Raw genomic sequence first — 14,527 nt, 5'->3', positions numbered from 1 at the left:
TTCTTTTAAAAAAAAGTTTAACAGTTTTTACAGGAATCATATCACATGCATTTAAATAGCTCTTTTCATTACCTTCGGATACCCAATGAAGTACTTTTGAAGTGTATCTACTGTTGTACAAAACACAGTGAGCTTTCACAGTGATGTAATAATGCCAAGACAATCTGTCTTTGGTGATGTTGATTGTGGTTTAAATATTGACCAGGACACTGGAAGAACTCCCCTGCCTAAGATTGTAGGGATAAGAATGTGATCACAGAAGTGATCAGGGTGGGTTAAATCTCCCTGATAGTTCAAGACTAAACAAAACATGGGGCAGGATATTGAGGTCGGGGGGCTTGCCTTCGCGGAACTCCCGACGTCACCCTGTGTCATTTCAATTTTCAGGTCGGCGGGGGTGCAGCCGAATCAGCTAAGAGCCCACCGACCTGTCAACGGTCAATTGGGGCCATTTAAAAAGTAATTGAACTCGTTAAAGGACCTGCCCGTCCAACCTTAATGTTGGTGGGCAGGCCGGGAGCCCTGGCGGACTTCAGAAAAAGCATGAAACCTCATCCACGGGTGGGATGAGGTTTCATGTAGGCTTTTAAAAATGTAATAAAAGTTTAATTAAAAGTGATGGACATGTCCCAACTCATGTGACAGTGGCACATGAGGGGACATGTCAAGGAAATTTTATTTTTCTATATTTCACATTTTTGAATTTGGTGCTGATCTCCCTGAGCCTCAGGGAGATGAGTGCGCTTTTTTGTGCGCATACGTGAAAGAGAGCACTCCTAGCTTAGGGAATACCCCCCCCACTGCTCGCACAGGGAGTGCATAGCGCTTCCTGGTGGACATCACGCTGGGCGGGACTTAATTGGCCCGCCCACATAAAATGGCGGCGGGCCCCCAATCAGGGGTGCCGATCGGAGGTGCGCCTGCACACGCCCGCTCCTGAGCTTCCCCCCTGACGTGGGGAGAATTCTTCCCATAATGTTATTGAAGCTGCAAGTAGGAGGCCAGTGGTGTTTGATATCTCCTATATGCTTGGCACAAAAATTACAATCCCATACAAGTTTACGAATTAGGAGCAGGAGTAGGCCACTCGGCCCCTCGAGCCTGCTCCATCATTCAATAAGATCACGGCTGATCTGATTGTAATCTCAGCTCTACATTACCACATACCTCCGATAACCTTTCACCCCCTTACTTATCAAGAATCTATCGAGCTCTGCCTTAACAATATTCAAAGACTCTGCTTCCACCACCTTTCGAGGAAGAGAGTTCCAAAGACTCGCGGCCCTCTGAGAGAAGAACATTTCTTCTTATCTTTGTCTTAACTGGGTGACCCCTTATTTTTAAACAGTGACCCCTTGTTCTAGATCCTCACGCAAGAGGAAATATCCTTTCCACATCCACCCTGTGTGGATCTTATGTTTCACTCCCCTCATACAATCAAGCCAGTAAACTGCTAGGAAAATGTCATTTGAAAGCAAGGAATAACTCATGTTTAAATAGTGTCTTAGAATGTCTCAAAACATTTCAACACAGTTACATCATCGTCTCCTATCCACACTGTTAAAAACCTCTTTGTTTTCAGTGCCATCAGCAAAATATTTTGAAACATTTTGACATCATGACAAAAATCCATGAAAGACATCACCAAGTGCTGTTATTGTGGTAGCTTTTCTCCAGATTGGAATTTTAATATTGAGCTTACAGAATAGTGCAAAAAAAAACTGCATTGCAGAAAACTGCTGTGGGCATGTGACTACATAGGACATGGACCACTCAGCCCTCAAGCCTGTTGCGTTATTTAATTAGGTTGTGGCTGATCTGTACCTCAACTCCATTTATCCATATCCCTTAATACACTTCGCTACCAAAAATTCACCAATCCCTGTTTTGAAATTTTCAATTAACTTCACTATTTTGGGGCAGGGAGTTCCAGACTTCCACTAATTATTGTGTGAAGAAATGCTTTCTGACATAATTCCTAAATGTCCTGGCTCTAATTTTAAGGTTATGTCTATTGTTCTGGGCTCCCCCACCAGAGGAATTATTTTCGCTATACCTATCTTTCAATGCCTTTAATCATCTTAAGCACTTCAATCAGATTACTCTGTAATCTTCAAGGGAATGCCAGCCTAGTCAGAGTAAATCCAGAACTCTGACCTGATATACAATGCATTTCACAAAGCAGGGAGACATATTGGTGTTTTTCTTCTTCCCACACTTGTTCTCCCCCCTCCTGAAGTGTCCTTCCTTGGGAGACAGTCACCTTGCCTGAGTGCTTGTTATTCTTGACTGACTACATCAGTGGTCTAGCCTGCCTTGGGTGGCATCACCATCAAAGCTGACTCTATTCTCACTGGATGCCCATGTGTACTCTTCAGCCTGGGCTGCAACAAAGAGGTGTGGAAATCTAAATTAATTATCCTTGTATACCTGCTGGGTTTGGGGTTCTGAGGCTAAATGTAGCACCGCTAAGATCAGGGAACCCACTTGGGCTTTTCTGATCTATATCACAGCTACTAAATTTGTAGAACTGTTCGAAGACCCCTGAATAACAGTGTTAAATTCAATACTGAATATCTGAAGGATTGGATAAACCTTAAAAGTCTTCATGCCTAGTACCGAAACTCACTCATTTTCACTTGCATTGAATCATAGGGATAGATTTTTGCTGAGTTGGGTTGGTTTGGGGGTCCTTTAAAAATGGTGGGTGGGATCCAATTCTGGGACTCCGAACTTCATTCCCATTTCCAGCTATTTTTTGATGGTGTAGGACAAGCGTGCTCCTGCATGCAGCCCCTGCCAGCTCCATTTCAGGGCTGGGCAGTCCAACCCACCTCAAAATTTTTGTGCAGTTTGGCCCCTTAAGTAAGTATATGTGGTCCATGGTCTCTTAGGGGGAGATGTGAACCATGGGGAAATCCAGTCCTAAATGTGGAATGAGAAAAATAATCACCTGGTCCTGGAATTCCTTCATTGATATGCTTTGAAATACAAAAGATATCTGTTCTTCATTTCAATAGTCAGATGCGGTATCGTAAGGTATATGTGTTTTATTGCAGTGATTGATCATAAGGCTCTTATTCAAAGATAAGTTGACCACTACATTCATCCACATTGCATAAGCATTGACATACATTAGGATCTTTCGCCTATTAGGAAAAATGCTCTTATGCATTCAAAACTGAAGAAAACATTGGTTGGGAATTCTAGTGTAATGATCTGAAGTGATTTAAAAGTCCAGAACTCTTTAAAAGTAAAGAAAAATGTTCAGTAGCTGTCAGTTAGAGAAAAAGTGCCCATACACCTGCTGCTGAGTGCATTAATTGAAGGGCATCTGGTGTAGCTTTAAAAAAATCTTAAGCAAATATTTGTGAAATTTAAATAGGCTCCATTGTCTGTAAGCCAAAATGGATTGTTCTGATAGCTGTGGTGATTATGAATGTTTGGCAGAGTTTCAAAAGCCCACAATCAATTATCTTAGCAGGTGGCTGCACAGATATTTCAACTAACGGTTTTAAAATATATTATTCAAGTATTAGCTGTCTATGACATGCTCAATTAAATACTTGCTTGATTTTATGATAGATTGAGCACTTGAGGGCATTTAAATTTTTTGGAATGGCTTTTTTTGAAGGAGAGTTTTTCAGTATGATGTGTTAGAATGAGATTAGACTGTTAAAAGGGCTTTTTGAAAATCCATTTCAAAGACATCATGAGGTCTACCTACAATGGATACTGAGTGAGTGGCTATGGAGGATACACCGGGGTATGGAAGAGGCATGGGTAGATTTGAGCGGGCATGGAGTTGGCATCGGGTATCTGAGGGAGCATGGAGGTGCCATGGGGATCTGAGGGGGCATGGAGTTGGCATGAGGGATCTGAGGGAGCATGGAAGTATCATGGAGATCTGAGGAGACATGGAGGTGGCATGGGAAGTTGGCGGGGAGGGGGAAGAGGTGAGGGTTCGAGGGCCTGACATTCATCATTAAAACTGGACTGATGTCCCAGTAAAGAGAGGTGGGTTGCCTAGCCTGCGATCTGGCCATCCGTCTGCCTCTGTTGTAGCCTCAGGCCTGCCTCCAGAGACGGTGAGCCTAATCATTCCTGCCTCCCCAGAGCAAAAATACTGCATGTGGGTGCCCTTTATATGCAGATGAATCTGCCGAGTTGGGAATTTCCTGAGTTGGCCTTCCTGCCTCATTAGCGAAAATCCGGCCCATAGAGTAATTGATGGCCCATGAGGCCATTCGGCACATTGAGCCAATGCTGGCTGTCTGAAGAGCAATCCAGTCAGTCCCACTCCCCCACTCGATTCCCATAGCCCGACAGGTTCATTTCCTTCAAGTACCCATCCAATTTCCTTTTGAAATCATTGATTGTTTTTGCTTCCACCACTTTCGTGGACAGCGAGTTCCAGGGAATTGCCATTTTCTGCATAAAAGAAGCTCGTCCTCTCATTCCACCTACAACTCTTGCCCAAAACCATAAATCCGTGTCCCCTAGTCCTTGTACTATCAACTACAGGGAACAATTTTTACTTGTCCCAACTTATCCAAGCCTGTCATATTCTTGGACACTCCAATTAAATATCCCCTAAATCTCATTTGCTCCAAGCAGAACAACCCCAGGTTCTACAACCTAACCTTGTAATTAAAACCCTCATCCATGGAACCATTCTGGTAAATCTCTTCTGCACCCTCTCAAACGCCCTCACATCCTTCCTGAAGTGTGGTGACTAGAACTGGATGCAATACTCCAGTTGAGGCCTAACCAGAGCTTTATAAAGTTTCAGCATAACTTCCCTGCTTCTATTCTTAATGCCTTTATTTAGTTATCCCAAGATCCCACATGGTTTGCTAACCATTTTCTCAATATGCCCTATCCCTTCAAAGATTGATGCACATGCATCCCCAGGTCCCTCTGTTCCTGCACACTCTTTAAAACTACACCATTAAGTCTATATTGTCTCTCCCTATCCCTGCTGCAAAAATGCATCACCTCACACTTCTCTGTATTAAATTCCATATGTGATTTGCCAGCCTATCTATGTCATGTTGCAGACAATTCACATCATCCACACTGTTTGCCAATCCTCCAAGTTTGGGATCATGGCAAATTTTGAAATTCTACTCCGTATTCCAAGGTCCAAGCTATTTATACATCGTGAAAAAAACAGCAGTGGCCCTAGTACTGACCCTTGGAGAACACCACTGTCTAACATCATCCATTCTGAAAAATAATCTTTTTTTTGCAAAAATATACTTTGTTCATAAAATATCTTCAAGAACATTCCAAACCATTTCAAAATCACCATCATCAAAGTACGATCAGGTTCAACTTTTACAACATGTATCACGAAATGCATCAATACAATAAATGAATATTACAATCATTTGCAGACATTCATTTTGAGCTGTACCGCCCGAGGGGTTCTAAATCATTTACCGCAACTTGCTGTTCTGTTCTTAAGCCAATTTTTTATCTATATGGATACTGATTCTCCTATTCTGCGACCCTCTCTTTTGTCAGTCTTATAATATCTGCTTAGGTACATTATTCCTTATATCGCCCTGAAAGGGATTAATTTAAAAGTGGAACTGAAACTGATGTAAACAATTGTGCCAATGGAATATTTATCACAGTTGATTTTCTGGGGAATAAGGTTGTCATAATTAACATGTAACCCAGAGTGGCTTTCAGATGAAAGCTTACATAACAGACATTAAAAAATAACTACTGTCTTTGCAGAAAGATCAATGGTAGTTTTTTTTTAAATGTCTGTTTGAGCATTAAACAGACAATTTGCAGAATCATAAAAAGTTTAACTGGTACATTTCTGTGATTCAGTTGTCACATAATCTAAATAAACGGAAACTTGACACTGCTCAGAAAAGGAGAATATTGTTGGAGTTTATCCAAAGGCCATTTCACTTGCTCGTTTAAAAAGTCATATTAAAAATTAAATAGGCTTAAAATTAATTTGCAATTACTACAAAATTCAGTTATTTGCCTATGGTCATTTTAAATGTAAAGGGAATGATTATTCTGTGGCATAATAGATTAGTGGACTAAAAAGGACATTGAAGCAAATTGTGTAGATGGACTAGACAGAGGATGAGTTACATTTTGGAGAGAGAAGTGATTAAACAATATGTTACAAGGCAAGGTAGGGTTGATCTCTGGAAAAGAGATCATTTCATTGGTCCTAACAGAACTTCCCAATTCAACAATTTTCATGTTAAAGTAATTTGAATTCCAAGACCACTCCATACTTTCACAAGGAGAAGCCGTGACTTCAAATCACTCTACCCCAAATTTGAGGGATCAGAATGAGGACCTCAGGCACAGTCACTGATATTCCTCCTGTCATGTACTTGTATTTCTCCTCAGACAAATAAGATTTTTAAGTGTTTATGTGAGATATTAAAAGTGCAGACAGCACTGAAATTCTTTCTCCTCAGAGTTGTAGTATATTTGATGAGGTGATTAATAAAATGTAGTTTAGTTGCTAGTACCTTCTGAGTTATAATCGGAGTCAGATTCTGTGGGATTAATCTCAGCCTCCGTTGTTAAGGGTTACATTCATCTAACATTTTTTAGATTGTTTTCCCAATAGGTATCACTCTCACCTCAAAATTAGAAATGTTTACATTCTAGCCCCACTCCAGGATTGGGGAATATAATCTTGGTTGATACTTCAATTCAGTACTGAGGGAGGGCTGCACTGTCAGACATCAAACCAAGACTTTGTCTGTCTGTTATAGCAGTACAAGGTTTCCTGGCTTCTCCCTGTCACTGCCCCCATTCCCTCTCTGCTCTGTCTTGCATTGTCCCACACCCTTCCTTTTCATCCATATCTAAGATTTCCAGTTTGAACACTGAGAGCCTTGCTGGGATGTCTTAATGAACTGCAATTATCAATGTATTAAAGCTTTTAACCATCCCACTTCTTGTCGAAATTGGAATAGAAACAGGCTATGAACTTTACACATAAACATATAATGGAGATATATGTCGTATAAACAAAATACCTACAGAGATAATAATTAATGGTGACTCACTTATTGTGGAGTTAATGTAACTCACAACTGTACTGCTTAAGTCTTCTGCCTCAGTTTATTTTCTATAATCCACCTGACCCGATGTCGGGCACGAAAGCCTCATTCTGTTGGATTTAATCTGACAGATAACCAAATATAAATGCCACACTGAGTATGATTCACTAAATACACATTAATGTCAGGGATTCATCTGTAACTCTACAGAGTTTCCACAGTCTTGTCTCAATGTGCAATATCTAGAAGCACCTGATGCCAGCCGACAGCAAGGGAGAGCTGGTGAGTGAAACCAATTAGGTAGTTCTTTGCAAGAGTCGGAACAGGCATGTTGGGCTGAATGGCCTTCCCTGTGCTCCCTAATTCTATGATAGGAAATGGTAACACAGCTGTAGATTCACAAAACAAAATGCATTGGTACATTGCCTGTGACCTTGAGACAATGCTGGGTGATTCCATTGAGATGCAATTTTATTGTCTGTTCTTTTGTTGCAGCATTTAACCTACTTACTTTAAGTGGGCTGACACCTCTTTTAGAATAGTGGACAAAGAAATTGGATAGGAATGTATTAAGCTGCTGAAAACGAGTGCTCTTGATGGAAGTTGCCTGTGTCTTGAGTGACAGTTAATACAACTGTGAAATGTAAAAAGCTATGACATGAAGTAAGCATGGTGATCAAACTCTGTTTGTGGGACACTGGTGGCAGATAATTTCCTCATTGACCAACTTCCCCGGGAGCAATGTTAACATCACATTGCAGCCAGTGGAGAATAATGGGTGCAGAATAGAAGCATTATTGCACCTGATTCGATGGATTTCCCACCTGCTGAATTAGGATAAGATGAAACCACCTCTCCCCCAGTGTTTCTATAACTTCAGTTGCTTTAGTCCAAAAGATGCATTTTGCCCTTGGTAGAATGATAATATCGGAAATTTGATTTGTTGTGTGCCAACTGTTGAATGGGTTTATATTGTTTAATCCTGATTCCTGCATTAATAATTACAGGCTAGTTTCTACAGCACTTGGGCACCATGGGCTGAATTTTCAAGGTCTGGGGGTGTTGGGGGGTGGTGGTGATTATTGGCTCGCATCTATGGAAGACAAGTTGGCTGCAAACTGACCTACTTTTTAAAAAAGTGCATAAACAAGCTGAGGGTCGCACTTCCGCCCCTCAGTGTAAGGGAGTCACGGCCTAGAGAGCTTTTTGGCCAATTTGACTGGGGGGCAGCTCTTGCAGTCCCAGCAGTACCAAAAGAGAGTAGTGAGCGCTGCTGGGCCAGCAAGGAGGCCCCAGGAAGCAGTGTCATGGACTGCAGAGACAGGTACGTTGAACTTTTTTGGGGGCAGGGAGGGATTAGGCACTAGGGAGAGAGGTGAGGGAGTTGTTGGGTGGGGGTACTTTTGGAAGTCAGGCTGGGAGGCACAAAGAGAGGGTATGATATAGCAGGAGATGCCACCGATGCACACAGAACGCCCTCCAAAGGATGCGCCCCCACTTCCTTCCCACCTTTTTCACCAACTTTGGAAAAAAACGGCCTTCCCACTCTCGCTCGTCTTACACTGCCCAGTGTATTATGGCAGTTGAGGCGGATTGAGGTCCTTAAGTGGCCATTAATCGGCTACTTATGGGCCTTTGTCAGCTTCAGGGTAGGCAGGCTAGTGGGTGCCTTACTCACCTCCCGTATTATGTGGACTGGGTCGGGGGTAGGTGGGAACCAGTGGGCTAACAACCCATCATATTTTACATGCACCTCCTGCTGAAAACACACCCAGTGGTAGTTAAAATTAAGTCAGGTTATTGCATCAAGTAAAATCCATATTGGGAACAAAATTTAAAATATTCCTCTCCACAGATATTTTCAGGCAATAATTGGGCGACAGAAACTGCGGTGACCAACGAGTCTATTGTCTGTGCTAACATGAGCTCTCCAATGGAACTAACAACTGTAATCCTATTTCCTCACTCTTTCCCTATGTTTCAATGAGTTTACAGAATGTGGTTCTAAATTTAAGCCAAAAACTAATCCCACTCCCTGGCCTCTTCCCTTCATTCTGTTTCTTCCTTTTTCACACATTTATCCGGGCTGAATTTTTAGGCCCTGATGGGCAGACACAGAATTTTGTGTTGCCAGCCAATTTGCCGGTATCCTGGCACCATCCCATCACCAGGCCAGTTTATAACCAGTTAAGGCTGTTTAAAGGCCTATTAAAGCCTATTGTCAGAAGTTGACTGGAATTTTCCAGTCAGCCTCTGGCCCCCAGAGGCATCATGGAACAGCCCAGTAGCCTGGACGTGGTGTTCCAGCACGGTGGGGGATCAGTGCCCCAGGCAGGCTTTGAGGGCCTCCTTGCCTGCCTGGCTTCAGCTGCAACTGCAGGCTGCTCTTTGGAGGGGTTGTCCCTCCGCAATGATACCTTGGCTTCTAAGGACATTTTTTATTTTAAATTTAAAAAAATTTGGACAAAGGATACCACCATCTTGGGACACACTCTCTCCCAATTACCTGAAAAGACAACCAGCTTTTTCTTCAGTACTGGGAGTCTGCCCATTGGCCCTCCAACTTCGAGAGTTCGACCGCCATCCTTAATTGGATGCCTTTCCCATCTGCTGGCCATTTAATTGGTCAATTCGGGGGAAATTACATTTAAGTAACTGCGCCCCACAGAGTCCAGGCTTCTGACACCAGTTTAACCCTGAGGCCAGAGTCCTGAAGCCTGTGGGGGAAAATCCTGCCTCTAGTTTTTCCTTTCAAGACTTTTGTGGTCTCTGCCTCAACCATTTCATTCATTTTGCCTGAAGAATTTTTTTCATAAAACCACTCCTCCTCCAGGTACCATGCCCCAAGAAGGGGTTGGTGTCCACAGCTGGTCCATGGACTGGTCCATGATTATGCTTGACAAAGTACTGCAGTGGTTTGACCAGCTGACCAGGAAACCCTCCCACTCTTACTACCTGCCATTAGGCATATTGGAAGGATTTACAGGCTGATAATCAGCTGTTTGGCTACATTATGCGCACACCTTACCGTGACCATCAAGTCCTGCAGTGGGACTTGAACCCGGAGCTTCTTGGCCCAGAGATGGGGACGTTACTACTGTGCCACAAGACCTCCCAAGTCCACTCTGTCACCCTCTTTCTTCATGTTTATCCAATTCCTTCATGTTCCAGTTTTTGATCTTAGACTGGCAGTTGCAGTGTGACATTCAGACAGGCTGGACCACCTCATTGATACTGTATCTGACAAGTGTGAGTTGCCATTTTATAGGCACGCTACTCATTTCTATTTCTAACCTGTGCTTAGCTAGGTGCTCACTAATGTTCTTCTTTATTATGGTCTGCAACAATTCTCCTTATTGGGCCTATACTTACACAGTTTGTTCTTTCCTGATTTTTAAATGAGATTGCAATATTAACTCACACAAGCTCTGAAGAAGAGTCATACGGACTGTACATTAACTCTGTCTTTCTCTCCATAGATGGTGTCAGGCCTGCTGAGTTTTTCCAGCATTTTTTGTTTTTGTTTCAGATTTCCAGCATCCGCAGTATTTTGCCTTTATCTGTAATACTAACTATCCTCTAGTCCTTTGGTATCATTTTTATCTCTAAAAAAGCTTTGGAATTTTTATGGTTTGTATCTCTATTATTTCATCTTTGAAACACCTTGCATAAACAAATCTAAATTCTGGAATACTAAGGTTGCACAGAGTGGTCGTGAAAAGAGTGCAGCATAAATAGTATGCACAAGTCAGGGATTTGGTGTGGAGGGGGAAGGAGGTGCTGGTCTTTTCTTCCAGTATTTGAAATAGTTCATGTAAGCCTGAGGCAGTAAGTATTTAGCACTTTGTTCAGTTTTTTCAGTGTTTAGTGCAATTTAGACCGTAGAAAATAAAGCTTACAACAAATCATAAAGTAGATGTAAATAATATAATTAAACCAGACTAAGATGGTACAGAAGGTTGTTTGTTTCGACTGCAGTATATGGGAGTATGTGGACAGTGAGCTGTTACGAGTGAACACATCTGCAATCCTGTTAGCTCAGAATCATAAGCCGGGATCTTCCGTTCTGGAGTCTAAGTTTGGTGTTGGGTGCGGAGGTGAGTGATTTCCGCTGTTGGGGGGTGAGGGAATGGTTGACCACATGCGATCTTGCGCTGTTCAGCTCATTAATTATGCATCCATGATGAGCTGGCTGATTCCCACAGCAGGGGCGGTATAGGGAGTTGCTGTTCCCACCATAACCTCATGGGCTCCAATGTCTGGGTGCCATATTTAAAGGGCAGCCTGCACTATCCCTTTGCCCGGCCACTGCTCCACCCTTCGGCGTTAACCCTTCCCCCCTTCCTTGGTAACCCTCCACACAACTTGCACTGCCACCACCCGATCTCAAGCATTGGCTGGCATTTACAGACACTCCCCAAAGAGGACAATGCAGCAGCAACTCACTGTTAATCATGGAAGAAGTCAACCATGCTAGGTGCACACCTCCTAAGTGCAGTTGTAAAAGTGAACGTTCTAATTTCTCACTGACAGGGAACTTAATTTGGAGGGGGAGCTTAATTTTGATGAGGTGGCCTTTTGATGAACATGCGTGACATGCTAATGCATGCAAAAGGGCTTCCGGACATTGTTCTTCAGGAAGCTTGATGTGCCTTTAACCTGCCTACAAAATTCCTACAATTTATTCCGACATTGAGAAACCGATTTTTGGCCTCAAGCCAAATTAAGTTCCCTTACCTGCCAAGCTCCCCCTTCTGGCGGGACTGGGAGATTCCATCCATTGAGCTGGATGGTGAGTTGGAGACACTGTGACACATTAGGGAGGGGGGAAAGATCTGGAGAGTTTCCTCTAGACTTCGGTCACACCTCAAAGAGAGGTACAGGTTCGGAATGGGGTTGGTGTGATTGATAGTGTGCAGGGTTAAGGGGAACCTAGATGACCTAGAGAACTAGGAACCGCAGAAACTTATAGAACCAGTGGTTGCTACTTTGGGGATAAGGATAATGACTATTGGAGGGACAGCCATAAGGGGAACAATGGCACCTTGGAGCAGGAGGCTGTGCAAAGGGGGAAGAAGGGGGAGAGGAATTCTAATGTGGCAAACAGTTTAGTTGGAAGCATGCCACCACAAAGGGATATTGCTGGATTAAATGAATGAGCAAATTGTGGCAAATGGATTTCAGTGGTTGGGAATATAAGATCATCCAGCCACTTTGAAATTAAAAAAGATAGAAGTATTTCCTCAATGTTGAAAAGCTAGAAACAGTGGAAGTCCAAAGAGAGTTGGAGTCCAGGTACATAGATGATTAAAATGTCATGAACAAGTATAGAAAATAATTAAAAGGCTAAGGGAATGTTGACCTTGATACCTGGAGGAGTAGAATACAAAGAGATAGAAGACATGCTCGAGCTATATATATAGGTCTGGTTAGACCACACCATGAGCACTGTGAGCAGTTCTGGGCACCTCTGCATAAGAAAGACATATTGGCCTTGGAGGGAGTGCAATGCAGATTTATCAGAATTATATCCCTTCACCCCCCCTGGCGGCATTCCGTAGGGATCGTTCCCTCCGGGACACCCTGGTCCACTCCTCCATCACCCCCTACTCCTCAACCCTCACCTATGGCACCTCCCCATGCCCAAGCAGAAGATGCAACACCTGCCCCTTCACTTCCTCTCTCCTCACCGTCCAAGGGCCCAAACACTCCTTTCAAGTGAAGCAGCATTTCACTTGCATTTCCCCTAACTTAGTCTACTGCATTCGTTGCTCCCAATGCAGTCTCCTCTACATTGGAGAGACCAAACGCAAACTGGGCAACCGCTTTGCAGAACACCTGCGGTCTGTCTGCAAGAAAGACCCAAACCTCCCTGTCGCTTGCCATTTTAACACTCCACCCTGCTCTCTTGCCCACATGTCTGTCCTTGGTTTGCTGCATTGTTCCAGTGAAGCCCAACGCAAACTGGAGGAACAGCACCTCATCTTCCGACTGGGCATTTTACAGCCTTCCAGGCTGAATATTGAATTCAACAACTTTAGATCTTAAACTCCCCCTCCCCCCATTTCTTCCCGCTCCCTTTTTTTTTCAATAATTTATATAGATTCTTATTTTCCCACCTATTTCCATTATTTTTAAATCTACAACTAATACCTTGTTAGTCTTTCCACCCCATCCCCACTAGAGCTGTACCTTGAGTGTCCTGCCATCCATTCTTAATTAGCACTTTTCTTAGGTAATATCACCACCTTCAACACCTCTTTGATCCTTTTGTCTGTGACAGCTTTTGATTATCTGCTCCTATCACTGCTTGCTTGTCCCTACAACCACCCCACCCTCAACTTCTCTCCCCCCCCCCCCCCCACCTTAAACCAGCTTATATTTCACCCCTCTCCTAACTATACTTCAGTTCTGTTGAAGGGTCATGTGGACCCGAAACGTCAGCTCTTTTCTTCTCCACCGATGCTGCCAGACCTGCTGAGTTTTTCCAGGTAAGGCTAAGGAATGTGTTTGTTTTTCCTCAAAGGTTACTGACAATAAATAGTAGCAACATGGAAGTTTTTATATTGTGAGGAAGATATAGTTTCAAAGATGTATGAAACAATAAAATTTACATACTAAAAAGAGAGAAACATATATAAAGGAGAATGAGGTTATGTGTCAGGGGAAGGCCCTGTGAGATCTAACAGAAGTGTGTGAAATAGCTTTAATGAAGCATCCAGCATTTGTGCATTAATCTGCTGTCCACCAAAACTGAAGCTGGAGAAAAGCCATTTCGAATTCCACTGAGCAGGGTATTGTGTTAATTTGCTGGATCTGTTTAAAGTCTAAAATCTACTTTTGTACCGTTGTCTCAAAGGGGCTGTAACTGAGAGTCAGGTTAATTAGGAATTATTATAGTAGAAATTTGTAGTCTTATTGTATGTGCTTGAAATCTTTTATTTTGTTAATAAATATTTTAATTTAGTTTTTAAAAAAATCTCAAAGTCTTTGTGGACTTATTACTCCTGAATTCAGTGCACGCATTTCTAAATAAATACAAATTGTAAAACCGTTGTGATAGCACGGCCAAGTTTCCCTCATAGATTTCGTTCACCTGGCACACATCATCTGCCGTGTCATAACACCATCATTACTGAAGTGCCCATGATCCGTGTGGACCTCTACCCTCCTCATCTGGAGGCTGTGTGTATGGTCACCTACTGAGATGAACCCACCCAAAGAAAGCATCACATGCCACCCGTTCCCCCTACCACACCCCCATCCCCTCACCGCCTTTATTATTTGTTCCTCAAATACAGGCTGCAGATGCCTCCCATCACCATACCATCTACAGCCCAGTACAGAGGCAGACAAGCCTATGGACAACACCTGTGAGACTGCACTGCACACGAAGCTGTGCATTATTCCAACTGAGCACACCGTCCTTGCCCCTCCCTAAAGCTCCCAATAATTACTCCTGCAGCATGGCT

General features: G+C 43.0%; 1 protein-coding gene across 5 annotated transcripts in view; it reads right to left on the bottom strand.

The window, feature by feature from the left end:
* Positions 1-14,527, bottom strand: part of cdh22 (cadherin 22) — a 736,258-nt gene that overhangs the window by 150,698 nt on the left and 571,033 nt on the right. Inside the window, exon 8 of one of the 5 annotated variants that reach the window (XM_078555428.1) lies at positions 2,431-2,453. The exons of the other annotated variants lie outside the window; for them this stretch is intronic. Within the exon in view, the coding sequence (XP_078411554.1) occupies positions 2,431-2,453 (23 nt within the window). The remainder of the gene's footprint in view (positions 1-2,430; positions 2,454-14,527) is intronic. 5 annotated transcript variants of the gene reach the window in all.

The sequence above is a fragment of the Cetorhinus maximus genome, chromosome 13 (genome assembly GCF_964194155.1).
Source record: "Cetorhinus maximus chromosome 13, sCetMax3.hap1.1, whole genome shotgun sequence".
In the NCBI taxonomy this organism is placed as follows: domain Eukaryota; kingdom Metazoa; phylum Chordata; class Chondrichthyes; order Lamniformes; family Cetorhinidae; genus Cetorhinus; species Cetorhinus maximus.
The sequence above is the reverse complement of the archived record's forward strand: the minus strand, read 5'-3'. Positions and strand labels throughout refer to the sequence as shown.